General features: G+C 43.8%; 2 protein-coding genes across 2 annotated transcripts in view; both read right to left on the bottom strand.

The window, feature by feature from the left end:
- The window catches only part of ptpn11b (protein tyrosine phosphatase non-receptor type 11b), a 32,859-nt gene extending 22,208 nt beyond the window's left edge, over positions 1 to 10,651 (bottom strand). The window contains exon 1 of the mRNA XM_079173791.1: positions 10,558 to 10,651. Within this exon, the coding sequence (XP_079029917.1) occupies positions 10,558 to 10,571 (14 nt within the window). The 5' untranslated portion in view covers positions 10,572 to 10,651. The remainder of the gene's footprint in view (positions 1 to 10,557) is intronic.
- Positions 10,652 to 14,928: 4,277 nt separating this feature from the next.
- agrn (agrin) overlaps positions 14,929 to 22,746 on the bottom strand; it is a gene marked incomplete at its 5' end in the record, with an annotated part of 139,563 nt that continues 131,745 nt past the window's right edge. The window contains 3 exons of the mRNA XM_079176891.1: positions 14,929 to 17,942; positions 20,490 to 20,593; positions 21,930 to 22,154. Coding sequence (XP_079033017.1) covers positions 17,782 to 17,942; positions 20,490 to 20,593; positions 21,930 to 22,154 — 490 coding nt within the window. The 3' untranslated portion in view covers positions 14,929 to 17,781. The remainder of the gene's footprint in view (positions 17,943 to 20,489; positions 20,594 to 21,929; positions 22,155 to 22,746) is intronic.

Here is a 22,746-nt window from a genome sequence, read left to right as displayed (position 1 = left end):
CTGAACAGAATAAACGCAGACAAAAGTATTTGGACGGGGACACTTTATTTGTTTGGCTTTGGACTCCAGTTCATCGAACTTTAAATGAAACAATGACTAAGTTTAATACGAGGTTGTTCACATTCATGTTGGGCTAACGCCATAAGAACTGTGTCCCCTTTTTACACAAGTCTCGGCTATATGCAAGAGCAGAACTAGCTCTAGCTTTGTTAAATGTTGCTGAATAAACCTTATCTGGCCTTTGCGTGTCAGGTTCACTAACTAGCTAGTCCTGAGACTTGCCCTAGATTTTCACGAGGGGGCGGACAAAGAACAAACTGACAACTAAGATGACTTAGTGATGTCTCAACCTTCTTGCCTTATGGCAGCTGCATCTGATCAGCTCACAGCGCTGGACTTTATTAACAGGGTCGATGTTTTTGCCCAAAGACTGAGGAAGAAAAATAGCTGATTTGCATTATTTACGGCAATTTACTCTGCTCCTGTGTGTTTACGGCTGGCTTAGTCGTTTCTGCTTACTCGTTTTCTTTGCAATAGAATCTCCATAATCTCACACTTTACCAAGAATTTAAAAGCCAGTTACTTTGATATATAATGAATTTTATCTCAGGCCTCACATCGGTTGCATGCTGTTGTTGACACTTAAGAGTAAAATGTCATCACTAAATGAATGGAGTGCTCAATAGCACTTTAGCACAAACTAATGTATGTTGAACGCCAGTCTGACTAACGCACTACTTTAAAAGTGACTCGTATGAAAAAAAAGACAACTTCCAGCAGATCATGGGCTAAATTGGAAGCAATGGCAACTGCTGAAAGTTAGAGTTATAAGCTCTTATTCCTGAGGAATATCTGTAACCGTGATTCTGGTCAAAGTGTACCTTTGAATTAAAGCGCACGTTTGTTTCTTGATGAATCAGTGATTACACACAAACTGGGTTGAAAGGGAAGAACACTCAGGTTTACAGTACTGCAAAGCCAAAGCTAATGATTACATGTTACTTCCCTCTGCTGCAAAACACAGCAGGCAAATATTTATCCCATCCACTTCTCAGGTATGTTGACCGATTATCTGGGTCGTGCACTCTTACTGGAGTGTTTGACACCGCCACTTATCCAAACCAGACCCAACCGTATTCACTGTTCACAAACCCTTTAAGACATAAATCCAGCACATCTGCACCAACACTAGCATACTGCAGTGTTCAGTTAAAAGCTGTGCTAAAGGGGAGAATAACTGCATACATGTTGAAGAAGCAGTGCGTAGGTATGGCAGCCCCCAGTGAATGTCTGGATATCAGCTGTGTGGATTCAAAGCTCATGTTTAAGCAGGGATCATTGGGTTAAACCTCCCTAACCACTGTGTGCCATTGCTGGCTAATCCGACACACCATTTGCCATCCGGGGCCCCATCGGTGTGCCAAGGAAAGGGGGGGGGGGGGCTTTGAGACACGTACAGTATACAGTAAGTGGCGGATCAGTGGTGACACAAAACGTGCTATAAAAAAATGAAAATGAAAATAAACAGGATTTTAGCAGCACACTGACGTTTTAAAGACAACCCTCTGGATCTACGCCAGCTGGTCGCTGCCAAGTTGTCTTTGCTGGAGATCAGTGATGACGAAGCTGGACTGCAGAGACCAATCTGGCTCCTCCAGATCATCTTACTGTGTCATCAGACTATGCTGTACAACAAAGTCAGTTGAATTATCACGTTTTTTTAAATCTCTCCTCAAGATGATCTGTTTTATTCTACTTCGGAGTTTGTTTTTTTCCAAGTCAGGCTCATAATAATAGTATTTTTTAGACACATGGGTGTAAACTCTCCAGTAGAATTCATCATAGGCAGTTAGAGTACAACCCAAACATTTAGGTATATTATGAAAAGCTGTAGATTACGACAAATTCTAAATCTCTGGATTATTTTGGGATTATACTGGATGAAAAAAGGTTAAATAAAAAGTGTTGGATGAGTTGAAAATGAGTCACCTGGTATATTTTTCAAATATAGCAATAACCTTTAGTTGCAGCTCTTGACTTTTTCCTTGGAAAGACAAATGCATGTAAATGTCAATGATTCAACAAGAACGAAAAAACAGACTTTTTTTGGATTGTGACGTATAGAGCAAATGAGTCATGGAAACCGTGCATTTCACATCCTAAATCATAGCCTTTCACCAGCACCCCCGGCACATTACAAAGGCTTATTATTGATTAATATAACCCAGCGGAGAGCAGGCAGATGGTGACACAATAGCGCCTTCATGAAGCCCATGCTGAGGAGATAATATCGGAAAGCTTCAACAGTGGGCGAGCATTTAGGCGCTTCTCTTCTCGTACGCTGTATGACACAAACCCATGACAGTAAGATAAAAATAAGACCCATGTGTCGGCTCAGCAGGTCTTGTGTCACTTCAGAGCGCTGAACGGGGAGCAGAACACTGTTGTAGTCGCTGCCGGTGCAAAGGTCTGAATCTCAGTTCATATTATGTGGCACGGTGCTTTCTATTAATGTCCTCAATAACTCATAAAAACACAAAAACATAAATATTATCACTGTGTAACGAGGACATCTAAGCCTCGTTGTCCCAATGTTGGAGTTTCTGTTTGTGAGAATGACTTCATTCAGATCAAATTAACTGTGAGTGACATTTACTCCGACTAAATTGGAAAAAGCTTGAAATTGCCTTTTGGTAGCTAAATGCAAATGTCAGACGTCCGTCGCCTTTTTGCATTCAACAGATGAATTAAAAAAAGGGACACGGCCTGCTTGTCAATCACCTGAGCTGTTTCTATGACATGAGAGGAAACGGGAGACGGGGTGAAAGGAGAGACGGGTGAAGCGAGAGACAGAGGCGCTGCATGAGAATCAGGAAGGGTGCTAAACGTGTGACGGGGTTCGTACAGGAGGGAATGATACATGATGTATGTTAGAATTTACACCAACGCAGAGCGCTGCACGCTGTGGCCATCCAGGATCCTCTGTTGCTGGAGGTTAACCACGGGATTAGTTCAGCGTTAAATTAAATGCCAAATAGATAAATATCCATCCAGCCATGCGTGAACAGAGAGTCTTGACTAGACCACAACAGACCAGACATCTGACCCAGACTGGCCCTGACCCCCTTATCCTCAGCAGGGGGCAAACCCGATCTGCTGCGCTTTCTCTCAGCAGATTATAGGTGGAACTTTACAAATGATAAATACTAACCGATTACGAGGGGATTAGTCCTAAAAACATGTAAGAGCGGAGGGTGACTTGGACAATGCCCTGCCTGTCACAATGGAAGTATCCCTGGAAGTCTGGTGGTTGAGCCACAGACAGGAAATGACTTCACGGGACGGAAAGAAAGCGTGAAAATGTATTATCCACAGTACTCAGATGTGTGATACTGATGCATTTGACATTTCTTTTATTAAACACATAACACACAAACATTTTTGATAAGGATCAATATTGGGCTTCATATATAAAAGTGACTTCGCTGTTTTGAGAATTAACTTGGGATGCTTATTTAGATGAATGTTTTCCTGACCAATAGCCAACCCTCGTTAACCGATCTCCAACCGTTAACGGACACGATCAGTGCCTTGCTTGGGGGAGTGCTGTGGTTGCTGTGGTGCCAAACAAGCCATCAGGCTTTTAGTCTTTTATTTGACTACATTTCTCCACTTGTCACAGCGCTGTTATTACAATCAAACTCAAACTGGCCTCAAACTGGCCTGAGGAGCCACTGACAAGTCATGGCTGTCAGCTGGTGGACAGATTGCTCGTGGTATTGTTTTTTTTAAAATCCTACACAGATTCCTACAGAAAAATAATAGCAGTGGGGCAAAAATGCCTTATGTCACTAATCCATAACTAATCCCTCATCACTGCTGTCACTCCTCAAACATTCGAAACAGTGAAGACGGACCGGAACCGGGCACAAACACTGGAGCAATGCTTCAAACACACAACGGCAGCAAGTACTGCTCCCCCCCCCCCCCCCCCCCAGAGTGTCTTTGCACGCAGACAGCTCTTTCAGCCTTCTTAACAACTAGAGCATACCCCAAGCCCCTTTGTAACCACACATCCTGAAACACCCACCTTAACAACAACACGCACGCACGCACGCACGCACGCACGCACGCACGCACGCACGCACGCACGCACGCACGCACGCACGCACGCACGCACGCACGCACGCACTCCGGAGTTCACTTCTGCACTGGATTGTGTGCATTCAGTGTAGGCGAACTACAGCGGGAGTTAAAAAGAAGTGTGAGGGCTGTCGAAGAGCAGACAAACACGCCGACGCTGACTGGTGTCTCTTATGTCCTACCTCACCATTGTGGTCGAAGCCTGCTGCCACAGAACCCTCACTTCAGCAGCCTCAGATGTTAGTAATCCAGCACTAGGCACTGTTACACAAGAGAGGGCAGGAGGGAGATAGAGAGACGTAAGGAGTAGAGGGGGGGGTTACTGGGTTAGATAGAGTGAGACAGAGACAGTAAGAGAAAAGACAGAAGTGGAGGGGGGGGGGGGGGGGGGGGGTGCTTTGTAGAAGTGTTAAAGCGAGAGCGAGAGAGAACAGGAGGGAGAGCGAGGGGCGGGGACCTTTTAATCTGGGATTTGGAGGAGCGTGAGCAGGCCCGATACCAGCACCCGTCAGTGCTATCAGTGTCCCCCCCCCGTCCCACCTCAGACGAACGTGACCGGGGGGGGGGGGGGGCCGCTGGCAGACTGGTCCAGTCATCCGCCGCTCTCCTCTCCTCCCTTTAGCCTCACCTACTCTCCCCTCCTCTAAGCGGCTGTCTGATGGCTTAGCTCCAAAGCCCCCTCGCTCTGTGATCTGAACGCTACCGGAGCTTTCTCTGGCTGCGACACGGAGCAGACCGGGCCAGCTACGAGGTCCCTGCTGTCTTGTCGGGAGGCTAAATACAACAGCTGCGCTGCTCGTGCCTGGAGATTACACCTAATCGTGCGTGGCGTAGTTACACCGGATCATAGTTAGCCCTCGCCAAACTAACCCCCCCCCCCCCCCCCCTTTAATCCAGCCAATTCAGCAGTATGCCATTAGGCTATTAATTTTGCAGCTTGCAGATGAGTTGGAATATAGAAGCATGGCAGTATTAGACTGCAGTGTAGTGTCCAACAACCTCACAATGACCACAATGCTGTACCCATGTGAGAGGACAGGTACAGTTTGAATAAATGCATTTGACATTTTGGTGAAGTACACCCTAACAGAAGACCACACACTTTTTTTGTTAGGATCTTGGCTCCGATTCCAGCGCCGTCCTCTTTTGTACAAGGCAGATCAAACAAGAAATCTCATTTTCAATTATGAAACCCACATTCTCAAAATGTCACTTATGCAACCCCGGCTGCAAGGCTCTTGATGGATTTCCTGGAAGCGTCTTTGACGGATTTACCGTGAAACTATTATTTTGTGGATCTGGGTGTCTGCGTTACAGCGCAGGACAAAATGTGTCTGTCCGTTCTCTTTCGCTGTGTGTAGCTGCTGCTTTAAAGGCCATCACTGGACAGGAAACGCTTGGAAAACCTGACTTGCTTATTGGGAACCAGCGATAAAGAGCTTGCAAATGTTCAAGTGTCGTATTAATCAACACCCAACCATCAGCTAATATGACCTGAAGTTGTGTGAAGCCTTTGAATCCAACTGAAACAGTTTCTCTGTGTAGTACTGTAGAGTCACTGTCGGTTTGGAGAAGTCTTGAACAGCATGCCCTTCCTATAGAACCACGTCCATATCCTCCCCCTCCCCCTCCCTCCTCAGATCATGACTGCAGGAGCCAGAGTGACTCAGGGCTTTCCAAGAATAGGATTCCCTTTGACAACCACCAGGCGCCCCATTTCCCTGAATCTGGCCTTGGGCAGAGAGAGATAGAGAGAGAGAGACAAGACAAAAGAGAACGAGGTTTCAACCAGCCGGGCTTTATCTGACGAGACGTCGACGGGAAAGAAGACAACACACTGGATGTAGGCAGCTGGGAGACGCAGGTGAGGCCGTCGGGCTGGTTGAGGGGAAACAGGCCCAGCGTGCATCATCCAGCCACCGCGCTGTCCTCTTACATAACGTCTCCGGTTCAATATAGCCCTGGTTGGGCTATTTAAAGCGCGGCCGTCTAGGCCCGCTGACAAAAAGGTGATGTACTTAGTAGCCGCAGCGCAGCATGAAAGCCTCTGCTCCAGCTATATCGGTCACAGACTAGCCCGGAGTGTGGATTTTGGTAATGTCGCAGATATTTTTAGCCCAGCCGATGATCCGGGGTATTTACATGAGGTGAAAAACTCGCACCAACCCCCCCCCCCCCCCCCCCCCACCAGGCAGTCGGCTTAGCAGAATTGGCTAATTGACAATCGCTGGGCAGTTTTCTTTCAACACTTCCATTCATTCATATATATATATATGCAGGAGCCCACTAAATTATCAAAACAATGCTAGTGGTGATATGACAAATGGTTAAAAGCTTTCAGGTTAGTTAGGCAGTTCTTTGATCATCAAAAAGAAAAAGCTATTAGCACAGGGTCTCCATAGTTTGTGGCTTTCTGTATTTACATGGAATAAACAGTGCTTGTCAAACAAAGAGTAAAAGTGGCTCCAGGCATTAATGGTTAATAAATAACTACAATGTTTTTTCACAGATACATCAAACCTTCTTTTTTTTTTTAAACAGACTTTCTGGGAAGCAGAAACGAGTTAATACACATTGGACTTCTTGCTCGAGTAATAAAAATGTATCACTGACGCTCTTTAATCCGGAACTCTTCTGTATACAAATGTATCAGGGAGCAAAAGATTAAAACAATGGAATAATCCCCTTTGTGTTGAAAATTAAACTAATGTTTCACACTCAAGTGTCATATTTTTAAACATAATGACTAAGGTTTTATGTCCACTCTTTTTTTCCACTCACAAATCTTTCCAAACGAGCGTCTTCAACGAAACAATGTGAAAAGGGGACGGCACGTTCCAGATGTGGTTCAGTTAGGCGTTTAGTCCAGTTTCCATTCCATGACACTGATCACAATCTTAGATAAGATTTTCCGCATCGCATTTTACTATGCAAAACTATAAGGGCAAACTAGTGTGGATGTAGTTCATGTTTAAGACCTACGTACTGTTATGCATTTCAACTCATCACAAAATGAAGACCTGGTGTTTTGGCTGCCAGTTAAAACGTATTATTGTCTGTATCTGACAAACATTTGGACCATTGAAAGTGATGACACACCCGTGATGGAGAGAGATATCAAACTATTTTAGGCAAAGTACCTCTTTCTGTGACAAACCAGCCTGTTTACATAAGTGGTTGGTGAAGAGAAGTTAAACGGTAGATATTAGCCGGTGGTTAATCACGTTGTTCCTCTTTCCACACCAGCCAAAGACAGCGAGAGAGAACTGCACTTCTCACTGACGTGAGATGATCAGGACATTTATAAAATCCCGTCAGTTACCAGAGAAGAGCCAGACACAACCTGATCGCAGCCGAGATTTGATTCACACGACTCAATAAAAGTCTGGTGAAGTTCCGACATGTTAAACATCGACTCTTTGACAAACACCTAGAAAAGCACTCGAACTACACACTGAAGGGTCATGAGCGTGTGGAGCAAGAGTCTTCATTGTTTCGTGTCTGGATATAAAAGGCAAAAACAAGTATCTGGGAAACAGTTGGTTCAGAGCACTCCTGGAAATGTGGGCAGTGCTATCTTATTCCTCCACATGGGCTGTTGTTTTCCTGTCGGCTTATCGACAAAACTGACTCACTGCTCTCAGCTGCTCAAATGAGCTTCAGTGACAGACGAGGTCTCCTCTTTAAACAAAGGGGGGCCAGAGGTGCTTTCCAATAGCGGAAAGTGTGCAATACGACACACAATCGACTCGCTGGAATAAAAAAAAATATATATATTGGAACAGTTGTACTGAGCTCATCGGCGTGCTTAATCGTGGTAACAGTCGCTGGCACGATCACAATGAGGAACCTTATTAGAAGTGTAACCGCTGCAGCTCTTCCCTGCAAAGACAATCATGTCAAAGCACGTGGAAACTCCAGCCCTCCCCAGTTGGTTGTGATGAACTACAACCCTTCCTGGAATGGGGAGTGTGAGCGATGCCTTCATCAAAACAGCAGAGCAGGTCTGTCTGATCGAGATGGCATTGTTCCACTGTGGTATCTCAGCTCAGGAAGCACAGAACCAGCCACAGAGCAACAGTCAGACGCGAAGATTAAAAAAACGCTTTTCATAACTTTGTCCCAGTGTTTCCCTTCTCGCTCGGATCTTAGCCTGCTGGTGGGGCAAAATGAACGCTTGGCCCTCTGTCAACTCACAAGTGTTTATTGTAGATTTCTGAGAAAGACGTCACGAATGTCTGTAGAAACCACATGCAGTACTTGGAAGTGAAAATAAGAGTTTAGAGTTTAAGGTAGTTACCCAACATGTCTATCGGATGCTGGTTCAACGTGCAGGAACGGCCTAATGCTCTGCAGCGGTTCAGGTACAACGTACAAGGAAACACGGGATAAACTTAAAAATAACTCGCCAACATCTTTGCATATAGTCTGATGAATAATCAGCCGCTGCATTAAGTTCACGAGGATTTAGGTTTTACTTGATAGCTCATGCAAAGGTGAGCCACACTCAGTAGTACCACTGTAAAGGAAATAGTCCAGGTACGTCCTCGTAAGGTGAACCAGGGAGCACACAAGCAATGCAGTGCTCGATGTATATATACACATGTTGTGTGTTGCAACTAGCCAGCATAGCAGCTTGATGCACCACGGTCTAAACCTTATTCAGACAGATTCTATTGTCAAAAAACAACAACACAGTTTTACCAAATAACAGCCAGAATCCAGCACTTTTGGTTCTGTCAGAGGAGAGATGTGTCTTTGTGTTTTGTGAAGTTGGATTCTGTTAAGATCAGTCGACTGGCCTTAGTCTGCACCCTTATTTCACCGTCACATCTTTACCTACCAAAGGCCTCCAGGACACAGCGGTCACATGTCAAACGCCCTTGCGGTTCCACACATCTGCTGTCCTTTCCACCCATATCGTGGGAGGCTTTTTTGTATCAACTATAAACTCCCTGATTTGCCAACATTGCATTTTCTTGAGTCCACAACAGCCATAATGGTCAAGAGACACGGCGATTGCTTGAGTCAACATTTCAGAGGTCACCTTGCGTAGAAATCTGTACCAGGAAGAAGAGTTGTTACGCTTGTGCCGACAACTAGATACAATGTGAGCTAATAAGAAGTGAGTGCGTTTCTCTGCAACATTTCACCTCACCAAATAACAAAGCGTTTAGTTATTATAAGTTCTACTTGCTGCAGATCATACTGTGTACTGTAAACCACCTAAGCTGACATTATATAAATCAATAATGCAAACTCTAAATAACTGCTACATACAGCACGTGTATCCACTCGTGTTTACAGGGTTCAGCATAGCTCTTAATGCCACACATAAGCTAAGCCGGTCAATGTTTCAGAGAGAACTACAAATCATTACTCGTCCACTAGTGTGCATGTGGTTAATAATATGTAGGAGGACCAAGAATATACACACTGTACACAATAATAAGGCAGCAGTCCTGAATACAAACATTGTGATTATACATCTTATTACTAGGTATGCATTTGGTATTAGTATCGACTAGTTATGTTCCACTATTATCATGATAATCTTGATTTTAAGCTCCAGTAACTCATTTCACACAATTGTTTTAGTGGTTCTTGACAATACATTATGTGGAGACCTGGTATATATATATATATATATATATATATATATATATATATATATATATATATATATATATATATATATATATATAATATTCTCATCTATAAACTTAAGTTTTTACTTAAGTGCCCTTTTAAAGTGTATTGCACATTTACTTTAATGGCTCTCTGATGCACAGGAAGCTATAAGTCAATGTCCTGCCCTGTGCATGCAGAGCAGCCGAAGACACAAACGGCTCATTACACCAGATCACAGCGCGTGCACTGCATGAACACAAACAATGTGTAAAGAGTTCATGTTGTTAACTTTAAGGTCCGACTTGGCTACAGCTCAGGAACAAATCACACCACTTATAAATAACGTTGCACGCGCACACAATGCAAATGAATGTAAAAACGTGACAAACAGAGCAGCCTGAGGTTGATTTGATTCCACTGTTATTATCACTTTGCAGCCGCTAATGTGTTGTATTTATCAAAGCGTTCAACGTCGCCACCTTTTGTTTCCACCATACTTCAAGCAAAGACAGTTACATAAACTCTTATGCAAAATCACAATTACCACTGCAAACGTATAATGGAGATTATTTGGGAGAAATTCAGGATATGAGGCGTCAAGTGCGTGTGTTGCAGAGATCCGTACGTAGCACGTAAAAAGTTGAGGCGCCCCTGCTTTCTTTGCTGGCAGCTTTAGTTCAGTCTCGCTCGTGCAACCTCTGGCCGCTCGTGCGGAGTAGAGGGGCTGTTAAATATCACGAAGCGATTAATGACAGTTTTAAAAGCGAACACACTCGACTTTACCTGCGAGATGTCATAGCAGTCTCTGAAAGCTGTCAAGTGTCCACAAACGTTCCCCTTTCGCCTCGGCCGAGTCGCTGTGAAGAGTGAGCGATCTGTTGAACCTGCGCGTGCAGCTACACAGAACTACTGACACGACTTCCGGTCAGCGCCTTCAAAACAAGGGCCTTGTCTGTAGGCTCATTTCAACGAGGTGGACTTAATGTTAGATCTGACCAACCAATTGAGATATTCCTGTTTATAACATATTTTTATATTATTTTATTAACGTATTTATGTTTCCTTTCTATGCTGCAGTATTATGACTTCTGTCTTATCTTTATTCTGATTTGTTTTTAAAAATATTTGTTCAAGTAAAAATAATAACAGAAAATGTTTAATTGCAGTATTAAAAAAAGGCTAATTCATTTGAATAATTATGAGGCTATTAAGATTAGCTTCCTTCCGATTTGATCAACTGTGACGTTTGGACTTTTATTTTGCACGACAAGCTTCTTTTCCTGTCCTGTTCAGACTCACCCTGGCTACCTTGATGCACATAGAAAACATTGTGAAAAGTCTGCATTTCTAAGTCAATATCAGGGGCCTCATAAACGTGTACTATAAGGGCCATTGAAAAATATGCGAAGACAGATCGTTAAATCCTCATCTCCAATTGGCTGGGTCATCATCGAAGCTGAAAACAAACTGCACACCTGTGACAGTATAGCTGTTAATTATTGAAGGAGCTAAAACATCCCACAGCCATATTGTAAAGCTGCTGTCCATGCTGTAACGTGGGAGAATGGACTTTGCTTGTGTTGAAAGTTAACTATGAAGAATTTCAAAAATGAAAGACCTATTGATTCACGTTTTTAGTATTTTCTATGTCCTTTAAAAGTCAGACACCTGTCTATTTGTAGTGTAGGGTACTGGAAAATAAAGGCTGGCTCTCAGTATTATTCACAATTGTGTTGCCCATTGATTTATTTTATTTTCACCAATAATGCAATAGTGATTAACTTGTGTCATTTTATTTATTTATTTATTTATTTTGCTATTGTAAAAGCTCTGCTATTGCCTTCTGAAAGATAAGGCAGGTCTATAAACCTCCTCTTGTGTTGTACCCTCATGATGGGACAGCCTCCCGGCTCTGGACTTGGTGGTGTGGGAGAGGAGTGAGAGAGAGAGAGAGTGAGAGAGAGAGGCAGAGCAGCATTGACGTCACCAGCCTGCGGTTATCAGTGGAGGTTAATCTACTGGGGGATGGATGGGCTTATGCAATTGTCTGTGAGCTCACCAGCTTCACATCTATGGATTTGCTTTTCCACTGTTTGACCCAGTGTGCTGCTGCAGCCTACATACAAACACTGAGATGATGGAGAGGGAATTTCTTCTCTCCGTGGCATTTCTGTTGCCCAGAGTAGCTGTTTTCCTCTGCCAGATGAAATGCGCTTCAGGCAGGACACACGGGTTTGAACATAGGGTTCATTGTTGGGGTCCCATGAGCAGTTAAAACAATCGTGTCGCACAAAGGAAGGGCATTAGTCTCTGATCGATACAAAGTGGAAATTGATGAGGAGGGTGAGAAATGGCTGAATATTGGGATAACACTGAGTGCACATTAAGTGTTTAGTACTAAAAGTGAAGGATACGAGACTGAGGGACTCGAAAAAACAAAGTCATTACCATTTATTGGGTGGTTAGATACCCCTTGTATGTCTTGTGTTTGGCTTTAAGGACCATTTCAGTGCTGCAGCGACAGGAGATAACTGGGGTAAATTAGCTCACTTTGGCTTCAGCACGTCTGAGAAAAAAAGGTCAATCAAGCTGTGCTTTACTGTTAGTGTTGTTGTGTTGGGGGTGCGATTCCGAGTGGTCGTGACCTTAAACATTGTAATTGTGGCCATGAAAAAGGGTCCCTTGTCGTCAATGGAAAAATAATCCAGATGTAATAACTTTAACCCCGAAGCTGCTGCTCTGAGGTGAAGTTCTGAAGCGGCCTTGTAGGACTGAGCAAAGAGAAATAACCTTGAGGTACATTGTATGGCCTTTATTTTTGGTGGATATTTCCGATGCATACTTTACATTTTACATTGTTCCATGTGCCGATTCGTTTGAAAAGACCACACTGCATCACAACAGTAAATAAACTCATTTTTACACCATACAGAAAGGAAAAGAATAAATGTGGGGTTTGCTAATGATTAACTTATTTCAAGAATGTATATATATATATTTTAAATGATTGTAGAAGAACGCTGTGACAGCGTTCCTGGACAAAAACGTTCACCTTTTATCACCGTGCAGACTGATGTCCTGTTGAGTCTAGGGGGGGGGGACGACAAGAAGACTCAAGAGCACAAAGCCTGGTTTCCCACCCAGGGGAATGGAAACCAGGATGTCCCATCTACCCCGAGGTGACTGCTTCTATAGGCTTGTGGCCTTTGACCTCTTTTGCCTTGAGACTTGCAAATCTGTCCGTCCAAAGATTGAAAAAAATCGGGACAGGGAAACAAAGAGGACTTATACTGAGAGCGACGCAGCTGGACAGCTGGGGCCTTGTTGGAGAGAAAGAACTTTTATTACCATGGGGACATAAAAAGCTGCGAGAGAGGAACTTTATCTAACAAAAGGGGGTGAAATGTAGCAAGGGTGAGTCTTTTATTTCAGGGCAGTAACTGTCCGACATTTTTAGAGAACATTCGTGGAAGTTCATTAAGTGATTTTCTAAAAACAGTGTTGACTTCAGCAGATGATGTCGGGGACTCTTGGGCCTGTGTTTGGCTCAGGTTGGCAGCTCTGATGAAATTTCATCCCAAGAGGGCCGGAGTTTGTTGCATAATTCATAACTCCACTTTGACCTTTGAACAAACTGCATTCCCCAACACGTGTTGAAACCGCACATCTTTTCTGGCTGCCTCTGAGCTCTTCCTTCTGCAGCTCCTCTCAACACGTGAATCAAAGTTGGTTCTGTGAATCCCGTGTCCTCCGAAAGACACATATAACCCCGAGCCGCCTCGACCTTCTAGCTCCGCTGGGTGTCACCCGAGCAGTGATCCTCTATTTCATTTTATTCGGTTCTATAAATGTATCTCGTATTCTTTTTTATTTGAATTCCTGGAAAAGCCTTTAATCAAACTACTTAGGCTTGTTAACTTGTAAACAATCTTTCCCCAGAAGGATCCCTCACTAAGCAACACTATTTCCTTTACACCGTCTCCTAATTAACACAACACATGCGATGTCCTCTGTCATTAGCAAGGAATACATTAATCTCATTAATTCTCAGGCTTAATGAAAACGCTCAATGAGCCTGTGAGTCTGTGCGATAGTTGTTTTAATTCTCTTGAATTCCAGGCTTTTAATTAGCAGGAGGGCACTACAGACTGCTGAAGGTGATTTGAATTATAAGAAGTAAACATCAATGTTGCCAGAAATATTGTTTATTGATGTGTGTACGGTGTGAGCGCGGAGACTTGAATTTTCTTTTGATTTGGAAAATCACTGTTTCTCTTGGACCTTTTATCAAAATGTGAGAAACCACATTTTCATTAAGAGAGACCGGAGATTTAAAGGTGCAGTGTGAGTAACGTTAAAGGACAAAAAGGCTTTCTGTTGAGCCAGCGTTGGTTTTAACACGATTGATAGTTTCAGGTGATTATACACTAATAATAACATTGTTATGAATGTCATATTCCATTTTTGCTAATAGAGTTACGGAGATACTTCACATTGGCCCTTTAAGTCTTAACTTAACAATGTCAATTCATAAGATACTTAATTATTGTTATTTTAACTGATATATATAGTATCTAGTGGGCTCTCTTCGTTTCCACATTTCACATTCTTCCCAAGCAGGTTGAAAGCTCCGGAAAAAGTTTGTAAGTGGGCCTTCAGTAAAACCATTTTTCTTAACCATAATTTCCAAAAATGGTCAACTTGGGCACTGTAGTTTATTTTGAGTCACTACCACTACACCGTCCTGGTGCGATTACTACTCAAACCACACCAAAATATGTATTAATCCACATCTGAAAATAGTCCCCCCAAAAATACACTATTTACTCTACACTATTAAGTAATGTTTGTTAAAATAATACACTGCCCGCCTGCTTTAGGAAATTTGAGCCTTCAAAAAAAAGAGAAGTATATATCTGTGACCTGTTTTTAAAGATGTACATCTTCAGGAGGAACGATTGGGTTTGGGGCTGACAGGGAAGTTGGAAATTATTAAGAGACAGACTAACACGATGTTGGTTTTGATCTTTTCACAGGATTTGTTGACAATTCTGAAAATATAGAACAGCACCATCTTTACCATTCAAAGAGGCGTGGAAATGCAAATCAAGTCCAGACTGTGACAAAATCAAGACGTCTGGGGCTCCATTGGTTGACATTTTATTTCATGGTGGTAGGAACACAAGACAAAGGTCATAAAGTTAGTAATGTTCAGGTCATGCCACTCTTACTCGGTGCACTGCCCTTTGAGGAGGTTTGCGCAGTCAGACAGTAGTTTACAGAGGCCAGACATGGAGGGTAATCCACATGTAGACATAAATAAGGAACAGAAAATAGATTCAAAAAACAGTAAATAGAAGATTTTTTGTAAAAAGCCAGAGGGGATATTCGCAGAGGCCCCCTGGGATTTTTTTTTTGTGTATGAGCATTATTACTAATATAATTATCATTATTATTATGATGTATTACTCCTTTACATTATGGGGACGAGGCTAATACACTGGCTAAAATAAGGAAACGGTTATATGGATGACGTCTTCGTCACCTGCTCAGAGTCCAGGTGACCGTTTTTTTTAAGGCAAATAGTTTCCACCCAAACCAAAGACTGCAATTGTCTTTATTGTTCTCGAGTCCGTCCGGAAACACAGGGATCTCTCCTTTTGTTAAGTGTCACCACCTGAATGGATCGAATTCAAAGACCGCTGTGGTAAAATAAGACCGGTCTGAGGTTAATAGAGTGAGTGCTGGAATTTCAACGTGTCTTTTGGGGGACACCAGGGAAAAGGCTTTCCTGGTCCAGTGTGGACACTCGGAGCGTGATCACACACACACACACACACACACACACACACAACACAGCTGTAGCTCTCGGGCTATCCCTCCCCCATGTACATGAGTATATCATCGTGTGGGGGGCGAGCGGACAAGTCAGATATGGTTCCAGTGTATATTACTAAAAACATAAACCTCCACAGATAACACATTTTTGCTAAATTTACACTTATAAATTGCAGGGCTGTACAAAAACAGGTCGTTTGATGATTTAAGAAGGAAAACATAATTAAGAACTTAAGAAAGAAAAAGGAAATAGCACAAGACCATTTGATACTCAACCACAAACAGGCATGATTTTGTCTCAGAATATTGCCAAAGTTCTCATATCAAAACAAAGTGTCCTTAAGTCGGTCATCGCAGCTTATTGTGGTTGAGCAAAGACGACTCCGCGTTGCATCGGTTCACTGAAGGTTACAGAATTCGCACTAGTAATACAAACCCATGCGTTACTATGTTAATTTGCAAGTACTGTAGGATTATGCGTCTCCTCCCATTTTTGCGGCTGTTATGGCTTCAAAAGGTCACAACAACGTCACAGTCTCTCTCTCTCTCTCAACAGCCGGGGGGAAAGACTCCTCCAGGAATGCTCCTCGGTCAAATAGGAAAAGAAATGAGGAAGTCTCAGGCAGAGTTTTTATGAAGCTTTTTTTCTTTGTGTTGACGACTGATTGCTGTTCGACAGGACATCCCCCAAGGGCAGTATCTCTCCTCGCCTCCTTTCTGTCTGTCCTTTTTCTTCAGTCCTTGCTTTCAGCACCTCCTTAAGGTCAGATATGGTAACAACTCTTCCCCTCATGCACCCGTCTGCAGAAGTCCTGCAAAAACTAACTGCTCCCAAGAAACAAATCAAAATCAAAAGACCAAAAAATGACACAGGGAATGAAGAAATGCAAAACATTATTCTGAGCTCTGTAGTCAGTGGAAATAAGAGGAAACAAAAGGAATCTTTTTGTACTCATTGCAAAAAAAAAAAAAAACAAACCCCCCAAACAGTGACACTTTTCCAAATTAGAAAGTTTTTTTTTTTTTTTTTTTTGGAACTAAAATGTAAATAAAACAAACCAGATTCAAACCAACACTGCAGAAGTGCATGCATTTATAGTGGTCATCATTAGTTACATCTGCGGCTTGTAAAACAGAACGCACAACAGTACATGAGAAGCACAACTCTCTGAGGAGAACCCATCTTACATATTCACAGTCTCAGGTAATATTTATATACTCTATATTTATAACATTTATTCATGTCTTGACTTATGAGTAATGATAATGCGAGTCGTTGTGGAATGTAGCGCTCTCTCCATCATGTCGGGTTGCAGTGTAAGTGAGTCATATTTCAAAACTAAAGGCTCTGATGGGATTCAGATTGAGTGGAGAGTTTTTTCTTTTCTTTTCTTTTTTGTCGGCGCTGTGAGATGGGGGATGATGGAGTGGTTTGGACTGTGTACTTTCTCATTGTAGCAGCTTGACTGATATCTGAAAAGTCCCATTAGGAAAATACAGCGGGCTAGCGGGGCTGATTGTAGAGTTTCTTGACTGGAGACGCCAGCTGGCTGCAGCATCAAAGAGCTGCACACACACCGGCCACAGCGCACACTGCGTGCAGCTCCCACAGGGGGAAGGGATTTGTCTATGTACTCATGGATGTATAGGCCGTGCTTGGGGAATGTGGACGATATATATATATATATATATATATATATATATATATATATATGTATATATGTATATATGGCACCAAGACAAGGCAGTAACCAGAGATCTTCGGTGAGGTCCACCAGTGTTCAAGTAATGAGCGAGGAAAAGGAGCAGGCGACTCTTCTTCTTTTCTTTTTTTTTGAAGTTGGCGTTTGTTTTAAAACAACAAAACTGACAAGAATAAAACATCTCTTTTTCACAGAGATGCCTGCGTTTTTTTGACAAAGATGAAGGGCCAGGGCAGTTAAGAATAAAGAAAGTGTGGTCTGTTTATGGAGGTGCAGAAAAAAAAGAAGAACAAAATATATCAAACAAAAATCCAAACAAACATATTCATTTTCTTTCCATATAAAAAGCGATGAAAAGTATACAAAAATAGAAAATAATTACAGCAGGAGACATGGGCGCTATGGAGGGAGCGAGTGGGAGGGTTTGTTTCTTTTCCGTTTCTCTCAATATTCTGTCTCTGCTGGTTTATTTGGCGGCGGAGCAGTGTAATATCTTGGGGCTGTTTAAGGCGTCTTCCACCAGGTGGAGCTCCACGCCGTCCACCACCACGTCCTTGATGCAGCCAACAAAGCTGGTGCTGTAGGCCTTGGGCAACCGACGGGCCACCGCCAGCTCCTCCAGACCACCTGAGGGGAGACGGAGACGGAGGTTAATGCAGCTGTACCTAAACGCTCCTCCACCCACGGTAGGGAAACAACTGAGACACTAAACTCTAAAGCAGCAACTGTTTCAGTGCATTTTAAAAGCCCATTAGTCAAGCTCCCAAAAACCTCGTTCCTACATTTCCCATAATACACCAATAGCAGTGTTTGATCTTCCCTGACACATCCTTCAACCTCCACTGACCTCCATCTCAGTTGGTAACGCAGATTTTCATTCATCGAAGCCCAAGCCCAGATATCCCCTGATGAGGTCACACAACTGATTTCACAGGCTTGGAGTTGTACATGACTAGTGAACTCACCTCCCTGTGAAAATGCACGCAGTGCCCCTTTAAAGATCACACAGCAGGATAGAGATTTGGATTTCATAACAAATTAGACCGTGTGAATGCCATCAAAAGGCCGTACCCCAAATATCTTTGGGAGAACAATGTATTTCTGGTACTTAAGCAGTTACTTGTCTTAATCAGGCTTTGTCTTTGTACGGTGACGCCAGCTGATGTACAGGACAGGTTGACACTTTATTTGTCAAACCGCCATGATCAAAGGGAGCGAGGCAGAGAGAGCCTGCATACCAGCCAGAGCGCGTTAACACAGACGAGAGAGAGAGAGAGGGAGAGGGAGAAGGCTCTTTTAATTTGACAGAGTGTAAAACTATGAATACCCAACGCCCTCATCATTTATAATTTGTTCCCGCCTTCAGTGCTAAGCGCTCGCTGCTGCGCTGTGAACCACCCCGATATCAACTGTCAGTGACATTCCTAAAGTTAAGAGTTCTTACAGGTGCTGCACTGTTCTTTGGCTGTTCACACCGCTGCTAACTCCCCACTTCTTCCTCTATTTGATCCAAACAAACCAAGGACATGATATCTGTGTGTGGCTGGCTGCAAGTCCAGAACAATAAAATGTTAAAGGACCAAATCACCCAACGTGAAACTGCCCTCCACTGTAGTGAGGTGGAGGCAAGAACTGCATGGCTAGATACCACAAGAGATAAGTGATTAGAGATTTATAAAAAACTTTCACTATTTGTCAAAATGACTCTTTATAAATGAACTCACGTAAGGGTTTATCCATCGGTCATAGAAAGTTTAAAAATGGAAATGTCTAAATATGAAAATATCATGGATTTGTACTTCAAAGCAAATGTTTCAGCCCGTTGTGCTTTCCATTTCACTTTAACTTCCTCTCAACTTTACTTCTATTTCAAATCATCCAAAGCTCTTTAAAAAAAGAAGAAAAAAAGAAAAGAAAAGTCTCCTCACGCCCTTTTGAGGAGGCTTGATGACCTAATTGCCGGGTGTGTGGCTGCCTCCTTTTTCCCTTTTGATGGTGTTTTGAGCTACTCGTTTGAGCCAGCACACCCAAAGTAGTCATTAGTGTCTCTCTCAATAAATCAGCATGAAATACGTCTTTATTCAGGATTTCACGAGATCTGTTCTTACTGGGAGAGAGGCTGACCCGATATTTTACCTGGCTGCTCTCTCTCTCTCTCTCTCTCTCTCTCGTCCCTTCTCTGTCATCTACACTCTCAGAAACCTCCTGCATCCTCTTTTTCTCTCTTCGCTTCATGTCAGTCCAACTCCATTCCCCTGCCTCCCCTGCCTCCCCCACATTCTCCATCTCTCCTTCTCGTCCCTGTTTTCTCCTTTTTTTTAAATCTGTGAAGCTGAGAGTTCACATCCCCGTCGAGCCTTTTACATCCCCTGTCCCTGCCCCCTTTAATCGGATTGCGTGCCTCAGAATCGGGGATCGACGGGGCTAATTTCATGCAAGTTACAGATGAATTAATGATGAACAGTGAAAAGGGGATTTAGAGAGGAGCAGGGCTCTCCACGGGAGGGCTTGTGTGAGGATTATGTATTCTTGCTGTGGGGCTCGCTCAGCACCTGTTCCACTGCGCTGCCTCCCCGTGTGTGTGTGTGTGTCTGTGTGTGTGTGTGTTTGCAGTGCACCTCTACATGCAGCGTGTCTCTTTAAATGTCACTCAGGCTGCTTCTCCTCTCTAACCTGCCTCTTCGCCGCCCCATGCGCTGTGCATTTTACAGAAAAGTCTGACATTATTTCGCCTTCAACGTTATTTTCCTCAGAATGTTCAATCTCGCCGTGCACTGTGTGTTCTTTGAAAAAACATTTCTCTGAGCCGAGTTCGGACCAAATTGAAGAGGTAGATAACGGGCCGACTTTGGTCATTTTCAATTCAGGGGCGCAGACAACTTTTGAATTAGTCAGATAGCCTTTTCATTTCTCAACTCAATACCTGAATAGGCTAGGAGCACATTTTTTGCCCAAACCGCAATCTTATTTCCCTGCCAGAGACTCGGCTCTTCCTCTGCAATGCCAATGAGTTCATGTGCTCATTCTGTTGCCAGCCTTCTACCAGTGGCCGGGATGGGAAGAGTAGTACAGAATTACAAGTATTCCCTTGACTTGATGTACTGTATGTCATTCAAAGATACATTTTCAAACTTGTATTCTTTTCTTTTTTTTTGGACATATGTGGGCACCTACCCAACCACAGCGCTCCGTCCGTGTCCAGCTGTGTTGCTGCCAAAGGCGATGACCCTGTTACCGCTGCCTCATTGCCGACCTGGAGAGAGCCGTCTCTAAGTGCTCTGAGGAGGAGAAAGAAAAAGAGAGTTAAGAAGACGCATGCATGTCATGGTGAATGGCTGTAAATTGCAGTTTTGTTTTATCTGAAGCATCGAGACTCCATCGCGCCACTGCCAGCACACTAAGCACTCACATAACCGCCTCTGCCAAGCAGCGCTCTAAATGTGCCTGTCCACCGGCTAACAGATGCCGTTAGAGCGCCATTCGCTTTAGGTGGCTCTGCACTACGCATTAGCACACTTGTGACGAGGGGGGTGGGGGGGTAATTTGCACCCATTAAAGTGGGTTTCCGACAGAGAGAGAGAGTGTCATTAAAAAAGGCAAGCCGCGAACACAGATGTCTATGTAACCATGTGAGCTGTGTGCCAACGTGCTGCGAGTCGTACGCCCTCATCAACAGCCAAACTTTGTCATCTTCCAGCAGCTCGTGTGGTCTCCCCCGTAAACCTGGGATTGTGACGCAGCGTGCTCCTCGAGAATCGATTAATCTTGCCTTGCACGATGAGGCCGGTGTAATCAACCCCCAGTACTTCCAGTCACAGTCGTGCTGGCAGCAAATGTTCAGCGGCGATAAAGCGGAGGTCGCGTGGAAGGTGTTAAGTGGGTCATTCTCAAAGCTCAAGCAGTTAATCCGTTTCTAATGAAGGAATCCATTAATGTGACATCCCTGCGTGGTTTCCAAATTAAAACATGTGTCAGTGTGTCCAATTTAAGGGCTATTTATGTGTACACTCTAGACACATGCTATGGGTATAAAAAATGTCATCAAGACTGAATTATCATCAGCTGATAGTCCTTTGATTCATTGTGGTTTTGATGGGAAATTTCTCGACCAAAGCACAGTGTCAACTGACGGGATAAGGGTAATACTATTGCAGCTGATTCTGTGCAAAGTGCATTTATTACATCATATATAAGTCATCAAATGGGATCAATGTGTGTATGCTGTGTGTGTACAGTGTATGTGTTACTCTACGTACTGTTGTGATACTATAAGTGTTGTGAACAGAGTTATTTCCTGGACACATTTGTTATTATGTGCTAAAAAGTGTCGGGATGTTGCCGTGTGTTCTTCCTTTTTGAACGTTCATTGATGTGTCGAAGCAATTCGATGCTCGATGCGTCATACTCGTGCATGACCAGGCATGAAAATAACCTTAATCTGAAACTAATCAGAGACATCTCGGTGCAGGGGATCACTGAGAAGGCACACAATTCATGCAAGAGATCACACGGTTTGCAGCAAACCCAAATACAATGAGGATTAAGTCTAATCCCGGTCTAACTGTTCCGGCTTTCACTCACTGATCCCCAGCTACCCGCCGTCTCCCATCTTACCTGCTGGCCTTGATGCGTATCCAGCGGTTGGTGTCGATGCGCACCGAGGAGCGCAGCATCACGGGCTTGGAGCCCAGGTCGTATGTCATCTGGACGTGTCCGTCCACGATGGCCAGGGCGATGTAGTCGGAGCGCTCCACGCCCTTCCCGCTCCACAGCACCAGGCCCTGGGTCGCCTCCGTCCGGATGCTCAGCTCAAACTTGTTCACCAGCAGAGCCTTCTCGCTAGGAGAAGAGGAAATGCATCAATTAGCCTTTTTGGTCCAACTCATCAAAAAGAGGTCTGATCTTTGGCGTGTGGCTGACACGGCTCGGTCGGCGCTCTTGTCATGTGTGGCTGCGTACATTAGCTATGGTTCAACCACACGGGATTCTGTGTGCCAGCACATGTAGCCAGGAAGCTTTGTAGCTCGGCCTCCACAGCCTCACACTAACAGAGCCACAGTGCTTTTTAAGGATGCAGACTGAGTTTAAGAGTAGCAGGGGGCTGTTTTGCGATTAGCTTCCCAACATCCTACTGAGCCTGTACTGCATTGCTACTCAGTGCTTCCTGTGTTGCTCTGTATGTGTGAATGTGTGTGTGTGTTGTTTGGGCAGCTGTTTGATCACCAGTGTCTTGACTGATGTGGATGCAGAGACTTGGGCGACGTCCACCTATCCCCGAGACGCACTGTACGTCACTCTCACCTCGAACGTGCCTCTACTGTATGTGTGCCCACATACACAAACACATCCATTCCTGCATACAAACACACTTACAAAGCCCCTGTGGTCTGTGTGAGTCCAGCAGCGATATGGTAGACGTCCAGAGAGTCAT

Source organism: Pholis gunnellus (genome assembly GCF_910591455.1).
Source record: "Pholis gunnellus genome assembly, chromosome: 2".
NCBI classification, from domain to species: Eukaryota; Metazoa; Chordata; class Actinopteri; order Perciformes; family Pholidae; genus Pholis; species Pholis gunnellus.
This window is presented reverse-complemented; position numbering and strand designations above follow the sequence as displayed.